Here is a 23,799-nt window from a genome sequence, read left to right as displayed (position 1 = left end):
CAGTATTACATTCTGATGGTCTCTGAACTCATGAAACCTGACGACACACTTCTATCGTGTGAGTGATTTAATGTGATGAATACAGAAGTGTGTGAATCCGTGTGTCTCTGTGACTCCAGCAGCCGGAATAAAGATCTGTTGGAAAGCAGCTGCGTGTTCATTGAGCGTCGAGTATGTGGCGCCCACATCGCTCTCTGAATTGTACCATTTTACTGGAGGAAAATTGTACAGTAGGCTATACCTGCACGGCTTAAAAAACATTTCTAACGACGTTGTGCTAATGTTCCCATAAAGTTATGGCAACGTTATTTCCGAATGTTCTCTGAACGTTACAAGTATCCTTTTTTTTTAAATGTTTTAACATTTTTTCTTGATTATGCAAATGTTGAGGGAACATTCCATTTGATCATTTTGCATTTTAACATTTTTAGAACATTAGTTTTGAATGTTCTCTGAACATTCTAAATCAAGTAGTAACATTTAACATCTCCTGAAAAAACTGTTAAATGTTACTACTTGATTTAGAATGTTCAGAGAACATTCAAAACTAATGTTCTAAAAAATGTTAAAATGGTGCTTAATATTATTTTATAACCTGTGTTACGTTTTCAGGATTCTTTGATGAATAAAAAGTTAAAAAAATATCAGCATTTATTTAAAATAGAAATCTTTTGTAACAATATACACTACCTGTAACTACTGGCTGGTTATTAAACAGTCCACGATTCCAAAATACTGATGTCCATGCGTTTTATTTGTTTGGAACACCGTGAAAACTAGACACAAACAAAAACAACAAACACAGTCTTACACATAACACCACTAAACCACAAATCAAATAAAGAATATACAAAATATATTTTTTTACCGTGTATGCCTGGTAACCAGCAGTAGAATAGTCAGGAGCACTAACATGCTTATCTGAATTCATGCATCGCCTTACTGTTGGCGCCAATACTTCCAGGTGAAATAAATCAGGAAGAGTCACATGACACATTCAGCTGGTAGACAACCGAATTTAACAATAATAAAATACAATACATAATTATAAAGTACAATACATAAGTGAAATACATAATTACCAAATCATAAAAAGTAAACAACCTTTTGAAAAATTAATAAAGTCATACATAACCCACAGCTGACCCATCAGCGTCAGCTACACTACCGTTCAAAAGTTTGGAGTCTGTAACTTTTTTCTTTCTTTTTTTTAAAAAAGAAATTAATACTTTTATTCAGCACGGATGTGTTAAATTGATAAAAAGTGATAGTAAAGATTTATATTGTTAGAAAAGATTTATAGTTTTGAATAAATGCTGTTCTTTTTAACCTTTTATTCGTCAATGAATCCTGAAAAATATATCACAGGTTCCAAAAAAATATTAAGCAACACAACTGTTTCCAACATTGATAATAACTGAGTATCAAATCATATTAGAATGAATAGAAAACCATATTTTAAATTGTAATAATATTTCATAATATTATTGTATGATAACGTTTTTTTTTGCTAATGTTTTGAGAACATTAAAGACCAGATAACTTTGAACAAACATTCTTTTAACGCTACTGGAAGAATGTTCAGAATAACTTTGAGAGAACCTTGCCAGAACGTTAGCTAAAATTCGCAATTGAATTGAGTGACTGAAGAGAGCGTGAGAAACAGAAGTCACTCAAAGACCCTCAGAGACAATAGAACTCAACTAAGAGACCAGAGGTCAGAGGTCAACATGAATAGATTGGACTATAAATTTATCTTATTTCAACTTCAGATACTGATAATGTAAGTTCCAAACTGAATCAAATGCTTTATTTTGAGAAATTACTCTTCAGATTCGTATAAAAAGTATGCTTATTATAACAAGTATTGATCAGCAGAGGCGTGAGAAAGCTTGTAGGGAATCTGTCCTGCATTAAGACTCATTATCATGTGAATAGACACACTTCTATTGTTGTGTTTGTGTGTCCGTGTGGGAAACTCTGGAGAACAGAGTCACAGTTCTAGTGTCATCAGCATCCTAAACGCCGACAAACCTCAATATTTGACACACACGAGGGAGTCGACACACTTATGGATATTTACACACATGCACCAGCTTGACAAGGTGGTTTGATGATGTCACTGATGATGTCATCAGCAGTGTGAGCAGAATCCAGCACTTTCCCTGTTTATTTTCCTTTACACATCATGAACTTTTACAACGATTAAGCTTTTGCATCAGGAACTTAAGAGACACAAACATGTTTCACAAATGCAATAATTTGAAGCTAAAAAAGCAAATTAAAAGTGCTGTTTTGCATAATAAATTTAATATGCATGAAAATTGCATATTTGCATGAGAATAATTGTGATCAGAAAGTGTCTGCTAACTTACTGACTCCAGTCGTTTCCCTCCAGATGGTTGGTGACGTCAGGAAGAACAGAGTCTTCAGCGTCACTAATGCTCCATTCAGGACTCTGATGCTTTTGTGCTCCATTGATGTGAAGAAGAGAGTCAGTGTGGGAACCTCACATGAGATCTACTCACACTGACCAGCACAAACACACACACATCTGCTTCATCTGGACTCCAGCATGAGGGTGACGTCACTGCAGCAATGAGAACGATGAAGATCATGAATTAGGACTCTAAATATCTGCACTTACTTCTGTGGAAAGATTTGAAATGTTGAACTTTATGCACATATATAAATCCATTTGTGTCTAACAATGCTGTAACAACTCAAAAATAATGAAATGTATTTCATTATTCAATATTTCTCTGCTGTTTTTAAAGACACCCCATTAATAAAGTATGATTTGACTTGATCTAATTGATTATGATGTTTAATACACAGAATGTATTATAATAATATTCTAGTTTGATATTAAACTTTGGACTGCACTGTTCCACAGTAATTCAGATGAGATGTGCAGGAATGATGTGATGTTGAAATCAGCATATGAGGAATGAGATGATGCAGGTGTCTCTGAAGCCACGTGTTTCTAATGATGAGCGTGTGCTTCAGAGACACTGATGTGAACATGAGCTCTCTACAGGTCAGCACTTTCCCAGATTCTCCCCTGAGACACGGGCTTTGAGCTCCTGATAGAGGATCATGGAGCATGTGGCGGCCACATCCCTCATTGTCTGTTTGAGCTCTTCCATTGGCTCCAAACTGTGAGAAACTCCAACAAGCTCAAGCCTCACACATTCATATGGAGATTTGGGAGTATAAATGGAGGAGCTGCAGCCAGTGCAAATCAGACTCGCTCTGCACAGAGAGATCTACAGCACAGAGATCCAGACATGACACCTCCAATCATCTCAAAGGAGCATCTCCCTCTCAACAACAAGGTACGTTCACATGATCCTCCTCACAGCAACATGACTGCAGCAGCTTTCACGCCTAAACTCAATTTGAAGGCCACTTTCCTCATGCTTTTCTGTCTTGATTTGCAGCTGAGAAAGCCAATAGTGGAGAAGATGAAGGTCTCAACAGCAGCATCGAGCAGCTCGAGTGTCTTCTGGCTCCAGAGTTCCTCAAGCAGCAGCAGCCTGATTCCAAGCTGGAGAAAGCAGATATCCTGGAGATGATGACGCTCAACTTCCAGTTGACATGCTGTCAATCAAGGCTTCTCCAGGTGTGTCTGTGAGATGGTGCACTTCCTGTCCAAAGATGAGATTCCAGAAGCTGCAGACATCATGTGATCAGAACAGTCTCGGCTGAGCCGCTCAGACCAGAACACCTTCAGCAAAGAGATGAAGGTCAACAAGAGCGCCATCTGGAGGCCTTGAGCCTTACAGCAACCAGCAGCACAAACTGAACGTCTCGTTTAAGCTTCTCTTTTTGAGAAAAAGTGTTTCATGAGTTCCAGTTTGGAAGAGATATTTGTACTGCAAAGTGCTCTGATGATTCAATCTTCTATGAAGACTTCATGTCAAGAGTTCCTGATGGGATCATATACTGACGTCTATATTAGACAACATTGACTTTTACATTAAATGCATCTTGATGAGATGTGAAGAAAAACTTCCCTTTATTATTTTAAAGGACATTTATAATCTGATCATACTCAAGCTTCGTTCTACAAGCTGATCAAGAGTCAAATATGAAATGTTTTAATTTCTTGATATTAATGTGATGACAAGAATCTTGCTCCATTATGTGCGGCTTATATGAAGTGTCTCAAATTGGGATGATCTTCACAGAGAGACTTTATGATTTATATTTTATCTCCTTCTCTGATGGAATATATACTGATGTCTATATTAGACAACACTGACTTATGTCATATACATCTTCAAGAGATGTGAAGAAAACCATTTCTTTATTATTTTAAAGACTGTTTATAATCAGTTTGATTTAACAAACTCATGCTTTGTCCTAAAAGCAATGAACATGATATATGAAATGTTATAATTTCTTGATATTAATACATTCTGTGGCGTTTATATGAAGTGGCTCAAATTGGGCTCTCCCTCTGAGATTACCATTTCACAGAGAATTTTTGAATCATATTTGATCTTTTCCTCTTTGGTCTATATTAGATCTTATTCAAATTCACCCTGTTTTAAGGGTTTGTAAGTGTTTATTGGTTCTCAATGTTGTCTGAATCTTCTCCTGTACTGTATACAGCTGTCATTGTTCCTTCTGTGAAGATTTATATTCTCATAACAAACTTTGTCATATTGGCATTTGTCATTTTAATTGATCAAGTGATCATTTGTGTCTTTCTGTGAAGGCAACTGAAGTTTTAAGCAGCTCAGTGAATGTATTTCTGCTGCGAAATAAAACAATCAACTGAACACCTGACATCTTCTGTGATTATTAATGTCATTATATCTCTTCTCCTTCTTTGTTTTGAATGAAAATAAGCCAAAATTACACACATCCTCCTCACAAATAGTCCCCATGATTTCCGCATTTTTCTTAACCCACAAAATCTCGTCCCAAAATACTCTCTCTCTCAGTAGACAAACTCAGTCTCTGTATCAAGAAAACGTTTCAAACTCAGTGTTTTGAAGGCTTCAACTGTTAAATAAAATACCGTACTCACTGATAAAGACGCCATTTCCATGTCGCTTTTACAACATTTTGAAATCCCTCAGTTCTCACCATCTCCGAAATTCAAGCCATTTATTGTTTTATTACGAGCTCTGTCGTGTTTACTTTTTGCCAGCAACTACCTCTTTACGGATATGATGACACACGCATGGGCGAGTGACGCACGTATGCAATTTCCCGCGAAAACCATCCCGACAGGTCTAAAATATAAACGCTTTTAATAGGCTTATCATAGTGAATCAGGATAAGACAAAAACACGTTGTGGAAGTAGGACTGATGATGTATTGATTTGACATTATTTATGAAATATAATTTTCCTCCCATTGTACTTTTTGACCATCATTTTTTAGGGTCTCTGTAGTTAGATGTGTTTCTAAGCAGCGAAATATATTTTTTTCACCCATCTCCTATGTTTTTCCATCTCCATGTCACTTACGAGGCTCCATACTAATGCATGAAAGTTGAACATTATTTATTTTTCTTTACTTAAAAAAGAATTGAAAGAATCTGGACATTAATCATGATTATCCTACTATTAATAGTTTGAATCTATTGGCAGCCCTAATATTTTAAGTCGTAATATCTGTTGTACAAAGCAACATACAATTTTTCCAAGTAGCCTTCTGGAACAGGTTTGTACGGAAGAGGATTAGGGCCAAGCAATAATAAAAAAATAAAACCATTTAGAGATTTAAGTTGTTAAATTACGAGAAAAAAGTTGTTAAATTACAAGAACAAATTCGTAATTTAACAAATTTGTTCTCGTAATTTAACAACTTATTTCTCATAATTTAATGACTTTACTCTCAACGTTTTATCTCGACTTTTTTTTCAAAATTTAACGACATTTTTCTCATAATTTAATGACTTTATTCTCAACATTTTATCTCGAATTTTTTCTTGAAATTTAACAAATTCTTTCTCGTAATTTAACGAGTTTATTCTCAACATTTTATCTCGACTTTTTTCTCGAAATTTAACAAGATTTTTCTCGTAATTTAACGAGTTTATTCTCAACATTTTATCTAGACTTTTTTCTCGAAATTTAACGACATTTTTCTCATAATTTAACAAGTTTATTCTCAACATTTTATCTCGACTTTTTTCTCTAAATTTAACGACATTTTTCTCATAGTTTAATGAATTTCTCGTAATTTAATGACTTTTTTCTCATAATTTAACAAGTTTATTCTCAACATTTTATCTCGACTTTTTTCTCGAAATTTAACAAGTTTTTTCTTGTAATTTAACAAGTTTTTCTCAACATTTTATCTCGACTTTTTTCTCGAAATTTAATGACATTTTTCTCATAGTTTAATGAATTTCTCGTAATTTAATGACTTTTTTCTCATAATTTAACAAGTTTATTCTCAACATTTTATCTCGACTTTTTTCTCGAAATTTAATGACATTTTTCTCATAGTTTAATGAATTTCTCGTAATTTAATGACTTTTTTCTCATAATTTAACAAGTTTATTCTCAACATTTTATCTCGACTTTTTTCTCGAAATTTAACAAGTTTTTTCTTGTAATTTAACAAGTTTTTCTCAACATTTTATCTCGACTTTTTTCTCGAAATTTAACGAGTTTTTTCTCGTAATTTAACAAGTTTATTCTCAACATTTTATCTCGACTTTTTTCTTGAAATTTAACGACATTTTTCTCATAATTTAACTAATTTGTTCTCGTAATTTAATGACTTTTTTCTCATAATTTAACAAGTTTATTCTTAACATTTTATTTCGACTTTTTTCTCAAAATTTAACGACATTTTTCTCATAATTTAACTAATTTGTTCTCATAATTTAATGGCTTTATTCTCAACATTTTATCTCGAGTTTTTTCTTGAAATTTAACGAGTTTTTCTCGTAATTTAATGAGTTTATTCTCAACATTTTATCTAGACTTTTTTCTCGAAATTTAACGACATTTTTCTCATAATTTAACAAGTTTATTCTCAACATTTTATCTCGACTTTTTTCTCTAAATTTAACGACATTTTTCTCATAGTTTAATGAATTTCTCGTAATTTAATGACTTTTTTCTCATAATTTAACAAGTTTATTCTCAACATTTTATCTCGACTTTTTTCTCGAAATTTAACAAGTTTTTTCTTGTAATTTAACAAGTTTTTCTCAACATTTTATCTCGACTTTTTTCTCGAAATTTAACGAGTTTTTTCTCATAATTTAACAAGTTTATTCACAACATTTTATCTCGACTTTTTTCTCGAAATTTAATGACATTTTTCTCATAGTTTAATGAATTTCTCGTAATTTAATGACTTTTTTCTCATAATTTAACAAGTTTATTCTCAACATTTTATCTCGACTTTTTTCTCGAAATTTAATGACATTTTTCTCATAGTTTAATGAATTTCTCGTAATTTAATGACTTTTTTCTCATAATTTAACAAGTTTATTCTCAACATTTTATCTCGACTTTTTTCTCGAAATTTAACAAGTTTTTTCTTGTAATTTAACAAGTTTTTCTCAACATTTTATCTCGACTTTTTTCTCGAAATTTAACGAGTTTTTTCTCGTAATTTAACAAGTTTATTCTCAACATTTTATCTCGACTTTTTTCTTGAAATTTAACGACATTTTTCTCATAATTTAACTAATTTGTTCTCGTAATTTAATGACTTTTTTCTCATAATTTAACAAGTTTATTCTTAACATTTTATTTCGACTTTTTTCTCAAAATTTAACGACATTTTTCTCATAATTTAACTAATTTGTTCTCATAATTTAATGGCTTTATTCTCAACATTTTATCTCGAGTTTTTTCTTGAAATTTAACGAGTTTTTCTCGTAATTTAATGAGTTTATTCTCAACATTTTATCTCGACTTTTTTCTTGAAATTTAACGAGTTTTTTCTCGAAATTTAACAATTTTAATCTCAAGATGGTTTTATTTTTTTATTATTGCTTGGCCCTAATCCTCTTCCATAGGTGTAAGTAATCCTGGGATACATAAACTCCAGACTGAAGAATCACGGACTTAAAATGCACTTAGGATAGTTAATGCATTTCATGCAAGAGTAAAATAATCAGATGCATTTCTGTGTACTGAGAGCAAAAAACATGTCGCATATTTTATATGTAGAAGCTGGACCTGTTATGGAGCAGGAAACATTTATAATACACATCAAATAAGAGAATGAAATGTAAATTGTAAAAAAAGAAAGCTACTTTTATTTTCTATCTTTTGGACGCGGTTGCTCATTTGTATGGCTTGAGGTCATTGTTGAATCACAATACTTCTATAGAACAACATTTACTCCATTAATGGAGTTTTGGGTTAAAATCTCTTCATGCAGATTTAAACGAAAACAGCATAAAGTGTCATTCATTTACAAACACAAAGATTAATATATATTGCAGTGTAACTGCCAATAATAATGCATATAATGCATAAAACAGCATTTGTAAAAACAAAAATATAAAAAATATTCTTTTGAGCAAGAAATATAAATCCAAATGTAAAAATCATTTAAAGACAAAGTTATATATACAAAGTTAAAGGCATTATAGTGAGAGATTTTCAATTTTGATATGATTCTTCTTTTCAGTGTTTCTTCAAAGAGTCATTATAGTGAGAGTTTTTCAGATATCTTAAACTCTAGGTTTATGTTCAGTCTTTCTCGTCATTTGTGTGAAGAGTTTTCAGGTGATGCTCATTCTTCAGAGCACAACGCTGCTACATCCTCTGCGTGATCCGGGAAAAGACGCAGGATGTCACGGGAATATTTGGAGTAGCCGTCATGGGAGAGTAAAACTCGTTTCAGGGTGATGAAAGACACGGCTCTCTCCAGAAGATCTGAGGTGTGGATGCCGTTCTGAAGATACTCTCCAAGAGCAGATTTGAGCTTCTCCAAACTGTTGCCACACTTTCTTTCCAAACATGTAAGAACGCATCTGAAAACAACAACACAGTCACTTTAGTTCATATTAAACTCAATGAAATACTAGATGAGGCTTTAGTTTTTATCGCATCCATGAGTTTCTGAAGTTCTCACCTTGCGTGTTGAACATGTTGAGTCTTGATGCTGCTCTGGAAAGACACGTCCATGTAGGTCGCCATGACTGTGTTGAAGTTCAAGCTCAGTTTGGACTGAAGTGTCTTCGCTGTGAAATCTTTCATTTATACTCACACCTCACTCCTCTCAGCCAATCAGAAGCCTCGGAATTCTGAACAATACTGTGCTGAAGAGTGAATCGGTGGGATGTTCTCCTCACTGCCATCTGCCAGTAAGGTCACTCATATTCATCTTTATGAATGTGGGGATGCAGGACATTTCTGGTTCCCACAAGATGTTCAACTCAAGATACCGCTATTGGAAATAAAAGCAGAGGACACAGTCAATATGCTCTGAAAATCTGTTTTAAAACAATAAAAATGCAAAGAATTATACATTTCAGCACAGGTTTAAACTTTATTGTCTATGAGTGTATATTATAGAATTTAAAACAAAATGCAAAATGCAGTTAAACAACAATTTTATTTAGGTTTAGGTTTAATTTCTATCTAGTGCATAATAAACAATTTGAAATGGACTTAAAAATATAAAAGAGTTGGACTTTTGAACATCTTGCATGCTTTAAGAATGTCTATTCCCATGTGAAACTGCGGGATAAAGCTTGTAAATATCCATAAGTGTGTCGACTCCCTCGTGTGTGTCAAATATTGAGGTTTGTCGGCGTTTAGGATGCTGATGACACTAGAACTGTGACTCTGTTCTCCAGAGTTTCCCACACGGACACACAAACACAACAATAGAAGTGTGTCTATTCACATGATAATGAGATGGACAATTACTAATAAAACCCCAGGGATTTAAACTCGAAGTAGTTTTGATGTGCAAGTGTTTCCCACGTCATTCCTGTTCACTTCAAAATGACTTCTGTGCAAAATGTTTAACATTTTTTAATCCGTGTCAATTAAAAGAAAAATATAGTTAGTTAAACAAACTTTGGTGCACCCTTAAATCTTGGACTTCAGTAAAAAAGAAATCAGTCTCTCTTTCAAATTTTGTATATTTTTATATTATTATTTCTTCCCAATTGCAGCAGTTTAGCTATAAAAACAGCACAGATGATTCAGTCTTTGGGAAGCGAGTTCCTCTTGTGAGAACGACACACTTCTATCGTGTGAGTGATTTAATGTGATGAATACAGAAGTGTGTGAAGCCGTGTGTCTCTGTGACTCCAGCAGCCGGAATAAAGATCTGTTGGAAAGCAGCTGCGTGTTCATTGAGCGTCGAGCATGTGGCGGCCACATCCCTCATTGTCTGTTTGAGCTCTTCCATTGGCTCCAAACTGTGAGAAACTCCAACAAGCTCAAGCCTCACACATTCATATGGAGATTTGGGAGTATAAATGGAGGAGCTGCAGCCAGTGCAAATCAGACTCGCTCTGCACAGAGAGATCTACAGCACAGAGATCCAGACATGACACCTCCAATCATCTCAAAGGAGCATCTCCCTCTCAACAACAAGGTACGTTCACATGATCCTCCTCACAGCAACATGACTGCAGCAGCTTTCACGCCTAAACTCAATTTGAAGGCCACTTTCCTCATGCTTTTCTGTCTTGATTTGCAGCTGAGAAAGCCAATAGTGGAGAAGATGAAGGTCTCAACAGCAGCATCGAGCAGCTCGAGTGTCTTCTGGCTCCAGAGTTCCTCAAGCAGCAGCAGCCTGATTCCAAGCTGGAGAAAGCAGATATCCTGGAGATGATGACGCTCAACTTCCGGTTGCTGTCAATCAAGGCTTCTCCAGGTGTGTCTGTGAGATGGTGCACTTCCTGTCCAAAGATGAGATTCCAGAAGCTGCAGACATCATGTGATCAGAACAGTCTCAGCTGAGCCGCCCAGACCAGAACACCTTCAGCAAAGAGATGAAGGTCAACAAGAGCGCCATCTGGAGGCCTTGAGCCTTACAGCAACCAGCAGCACAAACTGAACGTCTTGTTTAAGCTTCTCTTTTTGAGAAAAAGTGTTTCATGAGTTCCAGTTTGGAAGGGATATTTGTACTGCAAAGTGCTCTGATGATTCAATCTTCTATGAAGACTTCATGTCAAGAGTTCCTGATGGGATCATATACTGACGTCTATATTAGACAACATTGACTTTTACATTAAATGCATCTTGATGAGATGTGAAGAAAAACTTCCCTTTATTATTTTAAAGGACATTTATAATCTGATCATACTCAAGCTTCGTTCTACAAGCTGATCAAGAGTCAAATATGAAATGTTTTAATTTCTTGATATTAATGTGATGACAAGAATCTTGCTCCATTATGTGCGGCTTATATGAAGTGTCTCAAATTGGGATGATCTTCACAGAGAGACTTTATGATTTATATTTTATCTCTTTTTCTGATGGGATCATATACTGATGTCTATATTAGACAGCATATTTGACTTATGTTATATACATCTTCATCTTTGTCTTCCATGAAGCCACAAGCTGTAATATGATGTAAATGTACTTAAAATTCTCTTATAAAGAAATGCAGTCATACCTGAATCATGTTCTGTTCTAAGTGTGATTTGGAGAATTCTTCAAACCAAATGTTGTGATAAATTATCACCGAATGAATGCAGATATCAGTCATTGAAAATAAAACAAAAACTTCACTATGTTTCCTGTGTTTTAAGACCATGTAAACTGAACCAAAAACACCAATAATACAGTAAAGTATACATTCGTAAAATATTAATTTTGTTTAAGACAGTTTTATTAACCAGATTTTAACACTACCATACCAAAGTCATGAAATAGTTGTTTGCATATTTCCCAAACTACATTTTCAAAAGATTCAGTCTCATGTACAAGGATAAAACCGCAAGATCTGACTTGTAAGAACTCTGTATAGTAGAAAGAAAGTGATGTAAATATCACACAAGTCTCAACGTCAACATTAAATCATGTTAAAATGGCGAAAAACACGGTAAACGACTAAAGGGAAAGACATATAGGCTGTGTCTCAATTTAAATATACAGACAGCATTTCTGGGCATTCGATTAGTTCAGGAAAGTGCCTATGATGCACAGAAAAGCTGTCTAGGTAGATCTCTTCAAACATGGAATGGTGTCAGAGGAAAATTATAATTATATAAATATATATATATATATATATAATAGTAAACAACTGTTTTTGGTCTAATCTAAGTTTAATAGAAATCAAGACTGCAGGACACTGATCTGGATCTGCATAGCTTCTGAAGTGCTTTTCATCTCAGCGGTTAGTGTGCGTCCCTGAGCGTTCACTACAAAAATAACATTTACTGGATATTTACACACTGTAAAATCAAATGTTGTTACTTTTAAAAGAGCCTTTCATCTTTCAGAGCACAAACTGTATGAATTATACTTGGAGTAGCAGGAGTGTGATGTCTGAAACTTTTCAGTTTCTGCTTCAACAACTTTATGTTTGTAGCTGAGATCCTTAACCTTTAGCACAACCATGACACCATGTATTACAGATATATAGAGTCCCGTTTTAGGAAAGTTTCTTGTTGATTCCTGCGTTCTGTTGTGCGATGATAAAGTCCATGATGAGCTGGGCGGATTTCCTCGGCCGCTCCATCACTACAGAATGACCACAGTTGTCTAGCAAATGAACCTGGGATCCTGGAATGGCTTCGGCCAGAACTGAAGCCCCGGACACGTCTAACACCTGCGGGATACAGTATAGAGCTCGGTCCTTAATGAGGTCACAATTCTAATGATCATTAATGATAATGCATTTTTCAATCGCTGATTCCTACATATGTGACTGCAAACACTGCAAAGACAAGTAGCAATAGTGGTTTATCATTACTAACCCTAAAAGCACCACATTATTTTAACTTCGTCACTGTAAGTTTGGAATTTACATCATTTAAATAGGCAATTCTGGCAGTATTAGATCAGTTTCTGTGTGCTTGGTAATGCATCATATCTCATAACATCTCTTTTTCACAACATATTTTGTGCCCACTTTGCTCAAAATGAGTTGAAGGTCAGAGCAAAACATCTAATAACTTTGGCCTTATACATGTAGCAAATGTCATTGAACCACACCATATTATTTAGATATTTTCCTGTTTTGGAGATTTTCTGGGTTCTAAAACATGTTAATGTGAGTAATGCATGTACTATATGACGGCTTTAAATATGGAGTGCACATTTTCAGTGGCCTTGGTTCCGGAAGTTTTTTTCCCCATAGGGATTTTTAAAAAAAAAAGTCTTCATTAAAGCATTATAAGCCATGAACCAAACCAACCAGCTGATTACGAGCTGAATCACAACATTAATTTGATTTGAAGCCAAAAAGCATTTGAAAATCAGACAAAAATAACAAAACAAAAAAAGAACTACAATCCCATGAAACATTGCCAATGATATAATCAAAATAAAAACTATGTATAAATAGAAAACTAATAATTTAAAGGTGCCCTAGATTGTTTTTTTTACAAGATGTAATATAAGTCTAAGGTGTCCCCTGAATGTGTCTGTGAAGTTTCAGCTCAAAATACCCCATAGATTTTTTTTAATTCATTTTTTTAACTGCCTATTTTGTGGCATCATTAACTATACACTGATTTTTTCAGCACGGCCCCTTTAAGAGATGCGCTTCCTCTGCCACACGAGCTCTCGACTATATATACATCGCATAAACACAGTTCACACAGCTAATATAACCCTCTAATGGATCTTTACAAGATGTTCGTCATGCATGCTGCATGCATGCTTCGAATTATGTGAGTAAAGTATTTATTTAGATGGTTACGTTTGATTCTGTGTTAGTTTGAGGCTATGCTCTGTGGCTAACGAGCTAAAGCTAACATTACACACTGTTGGAGAGATTTATAAAGAATGAAGTTGTGTTTATGAATTATACAGACTGCAAGTGTTTAAAAATGAAAGTAGCGACGGCTCTTGTCTCCGTGAATACAGTAAGAAACGATGGTAACTTTAAGCTCATTTAACAGTACATTAGCAACATGCTAATGAAACATTTAGAAAGACAATTTACAAATATCACTAAAAATATCATGATATCATGGATCATGTCAGTTATTATTGCTCCATCTGCCATTTTTCGCTATTGTTTTTGCTTGCTTACCTAGTCTGTGCACAGATCCAGACATTAATACTGCCTTTCCTTGTCTAATGCGTCGAATGGGCTGGCATTATGCAAATATTGGGGTCATACATATTAATGATCCCGACTGTTACGTAACAGCCGGTGTTCTGTTGAGATCCGAGTGTTTTCCAGAAGTCTTTTAAACAAATGAGATTTACATAAGAAGGAGGAAACAATGGAGTTTGAAACTCAATGTATGTCTTTTCCATGTACTGAACTCTTGTTATTCAACTATGCCGAGTAAAATTCAAATTCTGATTCTAGGGCACCTTTAAAGATGTTGGTTATGTATATAGAAACAATATACTTATTTCACATTTATTGCAAATATGCATATTTTCACCAGAGTTCCTGGTGAAAAACTACATTACCCATGATTCTGCAGAGAAATCTCCACCAATCAGAGAATCAAAACAAGCAAAGCAAGCCAATATAACTCTCTACACTCTCAAACTACTTGTTGTTTATATGAATTTATATATATATATATATATATATATAATATTATGTGGGCTGGTGGCTTTAACAAAAGCTTTTACCATTGCTTAACAATCTCGTAGCTCACAGGAGGTCTGTCTTTAAAGACTAAAAATAAAAATCCCTATGGAGTTTTTACTTCCAGAACCCAACTGTTGTGCTCTACAGGCCAGATAAAATGTGTCCGCACCTGGTCGTTTTTCCCCCAAATAACTTGCAGAGGAGTTGAGATGAGATGCATGTTCTCATGTAAAGAGTGTCTGGATTTTTCTCCAACAAGCTCCATAAAACCTGCAGAAAATATTGAGAGAGTTCCTGAGAGATGTTTTTTGGGGGCTCCGAATACAGTTAAAACAACACTAGCGATACTCACACTCTTTGTAGAAGTCATTGTTTGGAATGCGAACGTCAACCAGACCTTGAAGAATCTAGGAAACCAGAGGAAGAAAAAACATTAGCAACTGATTCAGTGTTTAAACTCTCATCCGCAGGATCATAATCATACCTGTTTAGGAATCTTAAAGCGTACGAAGGAACACAGTCTGAGCATCTCCTCCATCTCCTCTGGAGTAGAGGGAATCAGCGGGATCCCGTCACTGTCCTGAGTTTTCTCCAGTTCCCTCAAACGCTCAACAAACTTGCTTTCAGTGGGATACTGAAGACCTGCCAAACCACGAAATGCTCAGGAAATCTCAAATGCTTGATCGCATGTGTCGTTGCAAAATGTAAACAATATTATTGGCCAGTTGTAATCTGATAAATGTGACAATAATGCATGAAGATGTTAAGATATTATTAACATTAACATCATGATTTCTTCTTTTTAAAGCAGCTTTGAAACAGAGTATTGTCGAAAGTGCTATTTAAATTACATAATTTATTTTTATAGCTATTTTTTAGTTATTTTGCATGTCCTCAATCAGAAACATCACATTTAGGTCTGGTTTCACAGACAGGGCTTAGATTAAACCAGGATTAGTAGGCGTTAGCTCAATTAGGATGCTTTTATAAATGTGCCTTATAAAAAATGATTTATTGTGCATCTTGAGACAATAGCAATGACATATTTTAAGATATGCCAGAGCAAGCTGCTTTCTGATAAAACAGTTTTTAGTCTGGGACAACACTTAAATCTCGTCTCGTCACCGGGGTTAATGTGTTATACTGTGAGCTTCTGTCATGAATGTGAGATTTGCTTTGTGTTTCTTCACCTTCGGTTTTGTTCAGCACTTTGGTCAGCCATGTTTGCTGTTTTAAATGTGATAAACTTGAAATTATATCAAATAAAACCAGTTTAATTTTAAATGTCATATAGTTTTGTAATAGTTTTGTCATGTTAACCATGTCATCCATATTTTTCTAAAATGTTTAATATATTTTCAGAGAATTTGTCTCACATTCTGTTCACACTGACTTATGTTTTCTAAAAATGTTAAAAATAAAAATTTGATCTATCGGCCATCATATTTGAGACACATTGTAAAAAATGTCAAACTGAAGTAACCTCTTTCTTACAGTGTTTCTCAGTGTTTTATTGTTTACACTTGCTGTATATTGGCCTCTTCAACAATTTGTTTTGGCACAAAGTGCATGTCATAGGATATTAATATGACACTTTGGGCCTGATGTTGCAAAATAAGATTTCTTGAAAGTTCAGAAGTAACCTTGTGAAATTAAAGGATAAAAACAAACAAAATGTTCCTGATATTTCCTAAGTATGGACCATTTGCTCAAAATGTTGAAATGTCCCTTGATGAACTATTACTGACTACAACAACAACAACACACACACACACACACACACACACATAGGACAGACCTGCTGGACAGATGAGAGTGACGCCGCAGAGATCAGACGGGTGTCGGGAAGCATAAACTCCTGCTACGTTTCCACCCATAGACGTGCCGATCAAATGGAAAGGCTTTTTGTTCAAGCCGATGCTCTTCACAAACTACAGAAATATGAAAACATGAGAAAATATAACCAGCTGTTATTAATGGAACGTCCAGTTTTTTAAATGTTCTAGAAATGTTTTTTCTTGGTTATTCGAAACATTCTATTTTATTATCTTGCAAACATTATTGGAATGTTACTTTTGAATGTTCTCTGAACATTCTGAAACATGCAACATTTAAAAACGTCCAACTCTAACATTTCAGATTAAAACCTTCCATGAACGATGTATCAACAATGTTATGTTATCAATATGTTATTATTAAAAACCAGATAACTTTGAACGAATGTTTTAATGTTACTGGAAGAACGTTAGCTAAAGTTCTGAGAATGTTCCCAGTTAGCTGGGATTTTTCTTAGCTGCATAAGGGGGATAAAGCTGTATTCAGAGACCTCATCAAATGTGCTCCGGAGAGTTATTTTTAATCTGCATCCATCAAAACAAGCAGTTTCACCCTTCATCTAGAAACAGAGCACTCTCTCAGCACCCAGAAAATGCATAATCAGCTCAAGTCTGCTCATCCGTGCACATCAGTAATTACCAGAAGACCCTTTTAATGATAGACAACCTTAAATCAATCACGTACGGGCTGCATATTTCAGGCTGGGAAATACAGTGAAGGTTTGAAGAAGGGCATCTATTTTAGGCACAAGCCCGTGTTGTTGATGGAAAGCTGATTAGCTCTGGGACAAGAATAGAGAAAATGAAAACACAAGGGCTTTTCACTGATCTCAAGATACTCCAGAGAAATCTCAACGTGTAAGCCTAATAAATCCACTGTGTCATCAAGAGAAACGTATTAGTCTACATACTGTGTGATGTTCAGCCAAACAGAAGAACTGGGTCAGTGGCTGGGAAATCATCAAGTTACATTACATCAACTAAAGTGACAGATTTTAAGAAAAGGGACTTTTTCTTTATCATCTTTGTATGAATTAAAAAGAAAGAAGTTAAAATAAAATTATTATTGATATTATAACTGTTGATACTTCTTAAATACTTCTTGAATATAATAATACTACTAATATATATATATATATATATATATATATATATATATATATATATATATATATATATATATATATATATATATATATATATATATATATATATATATACACACACCACACACACCACACATACATATGCATATATGTATGTGTGTGTGAGAAATTATATATATATGTACAGTATATATATATAAAAGATATCTGTAAAAAATAAAAGAAACAAATTTACACAGTAAAAAAACGTTTTCCATTACAGTGATATTTATACCATAAAAACAATGCATTCTGGGTAATGTTATTTGTCGTTTTTGAGACAGTAAATAAATATTACCCAGAATGCATTGTTTTTATGGTATATTACTGTTTAAATGGAAAACTGAATTTTACTGTTTAAATTTTTTTATTTTTGTGTGTGTGTGTATATATATATATATATATATATATATATATATATATATATATATATATATATATATATATATATATATAATTTAAGTGCAAAATTAAAATCTAATAAATTTAATTACTATTTTAATATGAAATGTAATTAAGTGATTATATATTATTATTACTGTTATTATTATTATGACCATATATATATATATATATATATATATGTATATGTGTGTATATATATATATATATATATATATATATATATATATATTATATATATATATATTTAATTGTTAAATTAAAATCTAATGAATGTAATTATTATTTTACTATTAATTTTAATTAAGTGATTGTATATTTTTATTACTACATATATTATGTATATTTTCATGAAAATTCACACCTGATGTATTTAATGTTAATTTTAATTAAGTGATTATATATTATTACTGTTATTATTATTACTACAAATATATATATATATATATATATATATATATATTTTTTTTTTTTTTTTTTTTATTGTTAAATTAAAATCTAATAAATTTAATTATTATTTTACCATTAATTTTAATTAAGTGATTGTATATTTTTATTACTACATATATTATGTATATTTTCCTGCAAATTCCCACCTGATGTATCCGTTTGACTTGTCCCTCTATGGAATAATCCTCAGCACTGGTGCGTGTCGTTCCTTCATGTCCCGGCATGTCAACACACACCAAGTGCATATTTTTAGGGAGAAACTACAAAAGAAAAGAAATCAGTCAAACATTTCTCTTTATACTTCATGATCTGATCCATATATTAAGAACAAATAATGAGTGTTTTGATGTCAATCAACAGAATTTACGTAATACCTTTTGACAGATTTCAAAATCAAATCACAACTGTTCTTTAAATCATGTGATTTGTTGTTTACTACATGGAATGGTTCATTACTTTTGAGCATTTTATATGAATTTTTGCCTTTTAAAACACAAAAAATAACATGTTAGACTTTTCGCTGCAGTTTCTTGCCTTGACCACGCCGAGCCACATGTCCTTGTGTGCAGAGAATCCGTGTAACATGAGGACGGATGGACGCGCTCCTGGATTCCCTCTGTGAGAGTAACAGAAGCGATATCCTTGATATTCTGCATAATTTACCTGCATCCCCAGCCTTCTGCGCCAATACCTGTTGAACAAATCACCAAAAACACAAAAAATTGCATGATAATAAAAGTCCTGTAAAATAATGCTGACGCTATTATGCAAATCCCATGTTCTGCATGTAAAATAGATGGTATTTTCATGGTAATTTGATATTGGTACTAAAGGTTTGTTATGCTTACATACCATCCATGTTATTTTTACATCTTCTGAAGCAAATGGGAGTCAAGTTTGGCAGTGCAAAACTTTGCTGGCCCAAGTCACAATATCATCTACCGATCACATAGTAAAGTAACAAGATTTGCATGAGGAATCATTCATGTCTGGAGCACAAAACACCTATATTTTATTTGAGAACACTGTTCCAGAAGTGACACTGAAGGAAGCAGTCAGTCTGTCCAACCCGGAGGCATACAGCGGTTTTGATGACTGTGTCATTTAGAGCAAAGTTTGCCTCCCAGTTATTACGGGAACCAAAGTCTACTAGGCAGCTTGCGTAAGATTCGACTGACATCAGCAACAAATGCAGCGCTGCATGTGCACAGCTAATGCATACACACACATTTAGCTTCCTGAATGCATAGAAAAATCATGCATTATTCAAATCTAAAGCTATTTGAATCATTAGCACCTTGTAGATATCCATGGATCATGACGAATAAACCTTCGCCCAGTTTAGTGGAATGAGAAAAAGAAGAGGCCGGTTAAACGAACCACCTTTAGCACTGTCTCTAGATAAGAGATGTGTTAAATAACACAAACCTGAAAAACAGTCATGAAGCCTGAAAAATCAGCCTTTAGATCATGCCAGAAAACACCCACACTGTGCAAAACATATTTTTCTTACTTAATAATTTGGTTGTTTTCCGGTATAGAAATATACAAACATTATCAGCTTAAATCAGGATACATTTACTTGAGGAGCAAAATGACTTTATTAAGATTAAGATGATCAAAATGCTCAAAACAAGAAAAACAAATCTGATTAAAACTTAATTCAAAGGGAAAACAAATTTATTTTTCGTACCCCAGGGAAAGATATTTTTCTGGTTTTAAGCATAATTTTTATTGATTTTTTGAAAACAATACAATATTTTTTATATATGGGTCATTGATGAATAAGGTGTTTAAAAGAACATAATGGAGATATAATTAATTTTGAAGTTTTAATAAGTGTTATCAATGAGATTATGTGGTTTTTATAATCAATAACACTGCTTTTGTTTTGTTTTTTTACAAGAAATGTAAAATTTCGGTTATACCGAATGATGATATTTTCAAACAATGCTAACAGACTGATATCTTGCTGGATAGCTAGCAAAAGGATAATCAAAAACATAAAATTTAGCACAAGTTTTTAAAATATTACAACATTTTCCATGTTTTATAGCAGTTGTACCGAATGACCTGATGTTTCGGCACATGCGTAGGATCAAGTGAAAACATGAATATTTCAAATAGTTAAGAGAGAGTTTGTTACTTTGCTTAATGATCATGTGGTCCTTTGCAGGTATCTGAATGATGTCACATCCTGTCACATGACTTGATCCAAAATGGTCCCTTTATATCGGTTACGCCGAATAACAACAATGAAATTCATTTTTCCGGACATTCTTTCTCATAACAAAGCAATGACTTCTACACATAATTTTAATAGCATTTTGCACTATGTTGATATATGATGTTATAAAATCATGCCAGAATAAAAAATATATACATTTATTACATTTTGATCACATTTTGGCCTTTGGATGGTTAAACCGAATGACATTTTGACACTTCAAAATCTTTAAAATACTTTATATGTAACAAAAAACATTTTGCAATCAAAGAAAGAGATCTAGTTATACTACTTACATAGTTTGGATGTCATATCTTTGTTTTTATTATTATTATTAAGGCCTTTGGACAAAAAAATGACCCGTCAAGTCATTGACCCATATAATCATGACTTAAAGTCATTTTGTTTCTCAAGTAAATGTATCTTGATTTAATAATGTTTAGATATTTGTACTGAAAAAGACAGAAATATAAAGTAAGTGCAATGCCCTAGAAACATCTGTTGTGTTTTTTTGACAACTTTTGCATTGGCAAGCATCATTTTCTTCTGAGTTTTATCATCTTTTTTGTGTTTGGTGATTCTAATGACACAGAAATGACACATTTTTATCTTGTGAACTTGACAATGTGGTTTGCCTATCTGGAACTGATTGTGCTGATAAGGCTTTTAAAATAAACAGTGTACATTTTTCTCGTTTAACGGCAGGACTGTAAGAAATAAGTGTTTTAATGTCTATACTGACAAATCCAGGTCATTTGCACATGTTCCTCTTCAGAAGCTCTGTAGAAATGAGCTTTAATAGACTTGTGAAATTAAACTTAAGTGCAATTCTCTCCAGCACTTACCAGTGATAAACTTTAATGAGAGCTGCAGGCCAGAGCAGGAAGGAGGCAACAAAAGCCAGTATGGGGATCGCCAGCGTCCCTCCGGCAATGATGAACATGTTCAGCACGTCCAAATCCATCCTGTTAAATAACACAACACTGACGAGTCACAAAAGACAACCTTTGATCTGACCTCATGTCAGATAGCTTCTAATAAGTATAACAGACTATATTATCTAACCATAACTGCAAGATATTTTAAGCAAGGACAGAGAAAAAACAAGAAATGGGTTCGTGCCCAGATGTGCTGATAAATCAACAGTGTGAAGTGTGGAAATGTACAGCTGAGACCAGCAGAATCCATTAGTGATGTAAAGTGAATAATTGTGCTGATTTATTAAGAGAAGCAAAACTGTAATATATATATGTGTGTGTGTGTGTGTATATGTATATATATATATATATATATATATATATATATATATATATATATATATATATATATATATATATATGCTGAAAGCCCTTATTTATTTTCATAGACCTGAATATTTATACATCACTGGATTATCAATAAATATATCGAACATTAAAACTGAGAAGGGAGTAAAACAAAACAATATTAGTTATTTAGAGCACGTGAATTCTATCTTGATACACTTGAATTTTTACTACAATGAAGCATGAATTAATGACACTCAGATCTCTGATCCACTTGTTACATTGACACATTGTCGCAATAAAATATTGTTAAATTGCCAACTTATTGCTACATTGTAACACATCAGATCTGTCATGTGATCGAAGATCTGAGCTTGAATACACTAAAACGCATTTGATCGCAAGATTATATGCAGATGCTCGTTATATATATAGTAAGCATACCTTTAAATGTCCGTAGAATGTGATAGTGTCCAGTAAAGGCCGATCAAAGCGCATTCATGTCACCCTTTGATCTACGGAGATTCAGACGCGACGCGCGTTCACTGCGGCGCGCTCACTGCGCTGTTAACAGGGAAGTTCGCTCGATTTAAAGGGGAATAGATGCAGGAAATAATGTTCAGTCGATAAAAATTGTCAGCGAACATCTGTCAGGTGCACATCTGACATCAGAACGAATCCATTTGGTGGTCAGTGTTGCTGGATAATAGAAAATGTCCGTCAGGGGGCGCGTGGAGGCTCATATATACAAATCCCACATTGAAGCGCGTTCAGATTTTAGGATGACGTCTGGTCCCCCTGATATATTTGTCAAATTAAAAGTATAATTAATTAAATTAATGTAATTCACAGATGTATGCCTCTTATATTAAAGAAAATCGACTTGCAGTCATATCTACGAAACAATTCAAATGAAATCCCTTATCACGTAACCACAAACGGATGTGATTGGTTCATCATGACCAGCGTTGAGAAATGTAACAGATATCAACTGACACCGCATCACTTTCAAAAGAGGAATCCTGAATAATTATACTAATTAAATTTAATAACTCTTGATTTTAATAATACACATTGGAAAGTTAAAATATCAACATTTTTTTTAAACCATTACTTTTTTTAATCTATCCGCTCATCGTGTGTCACTGAAAACGCGCTCATTTAAAGGGGAATATACAGCGGGAAACTAAATATAGTTAACTTACGTCAGCTGCACATCCTGGGTCTCAGAATGGGAATGACACTGATTACTCAAGGCTTTTCCAAGAAATATAGGAAGGTGGCAAGAAACTGAAAGCATAATAACGAAACTTTAAAAAAATTTTTTTTTGCTGCGGTCACTTTAAGTGACGTACCGGACACCTATGCACGCACAGCTGCGATGGCCGAGTGGTTAAGGCGTTGGACTTGAAATCCAATGGGGTCTCCCCGCGCAGGTTCGAACCCTGCTCGCAGCGGCGGATGATTTCTTTAATCAAAGCAGGATCTTTAAAAGAAATCCAAGAGAAGTTTGTTGCTGAATTCAGGAAGGAATGTCAAACAATTCAGGAATCTACAACACTAATCATACAATCTGCTCTATAGGCTGTTGTTCATTTGGGTAGGTGATCTATATATAGGGTGATTGGGACAGTTTTTGAATTTCTTGTCATAAATGAAAAACATCAGCTCAACACATGATACATTTCTGTAATACTGAAGATATTAACTATTCATTTGAGGAGGAAACAATGGTATATTATAATGTAAGGATGTGTGACACATTTTTCTGTAAACTGTGCAAAAAA

The 23,799-nt window shown here is 33.7% G+C and overlaps 1 protein-coding gene, 1 non-coding gene and 1 pseudogene across 3 annotated transcripts; 2 read left to right on the top strand and 1 right to left on the bottom strand.

Moving 5' to 3' along the window:
- Positions 1-10,199: 10,199 nt before the first annotated feature.
- On the top strand, positions 10,200-11,572 carry LOC137021384 (uncharacterized; annotated as a pseudogene).
- Positions 11,573-11,791: 219 nt separating this feature from the next.
- Positions 11,792-23,244, bottom strand: abhd6a (abhydrolase domain containing 6, acylglycerol lipase a). Of its 2 annotated transcripts, XM_067387724.1 has the most exons (9): positions 23,218-23,244; positions 21,593-21,712; positions 19,055-19,211; positions 18,667-18,780; positions 16,487-16,619; positions 15,173-15,330; positions 15,041-15,095; positions 14,858-14,958; positions 11,792-12,738 (listed from the first exon to the last, which is right to left on the bottom strand). In XM_067387724.1, exons 2-9 carry the CDS (start codon positions 21,709-21,711, stop codon positions 12,562-12,564), a joined length of 1,014 nt encoding a protein of 337 aa, XP_067243825.1. In that variant the 5' UTR covers position 21,712; positions 23,218-23,244; the 3' UTR covers positions 11,792-12,561. The 2 variants fall into 2 exon arrangements, with proteins under 2 accessions (XP_067243825.1, XP_067243827.1); XM_067387726.1 differs by lacking the exon at positions 14,858-14,958.
- Positions 23,245-23,387: 143 nt separating this feature from the next.
- Positions 23,388-23,469, top strand: trnas-uga (transfer RNA serine (anticodon UGA)). The gene has a single exon. It is a non-coding gene; the product is annotated as a tRNA-Ser (tRNA).
- The last annotated feature ends 330 nt before the right edge of the window (positions 23,470-23,799 follow it).

This window comes from Chanodichthys erythropterus, chromosome 6 (assembly GCF_024489055.1).
Source record: "Chanodichthys erythropterus isolate Z2021 chromosome 6, ASM2448905v1, whole genome shotgun sequence".
In the NCBI taxonomy this organism is placed as follows: Eukaryota; Metazoa; Chordata; class Actinopteri; order Cypriniformes; family Xenocyprididae; genus Chanodichthys; species Chanodichthys erythropterus.
The sequence above is the reverse complement of the archived record's forward strand: the minus strand, read 5'-3'. Positions and strand labels throughout refer to the sequence as shown.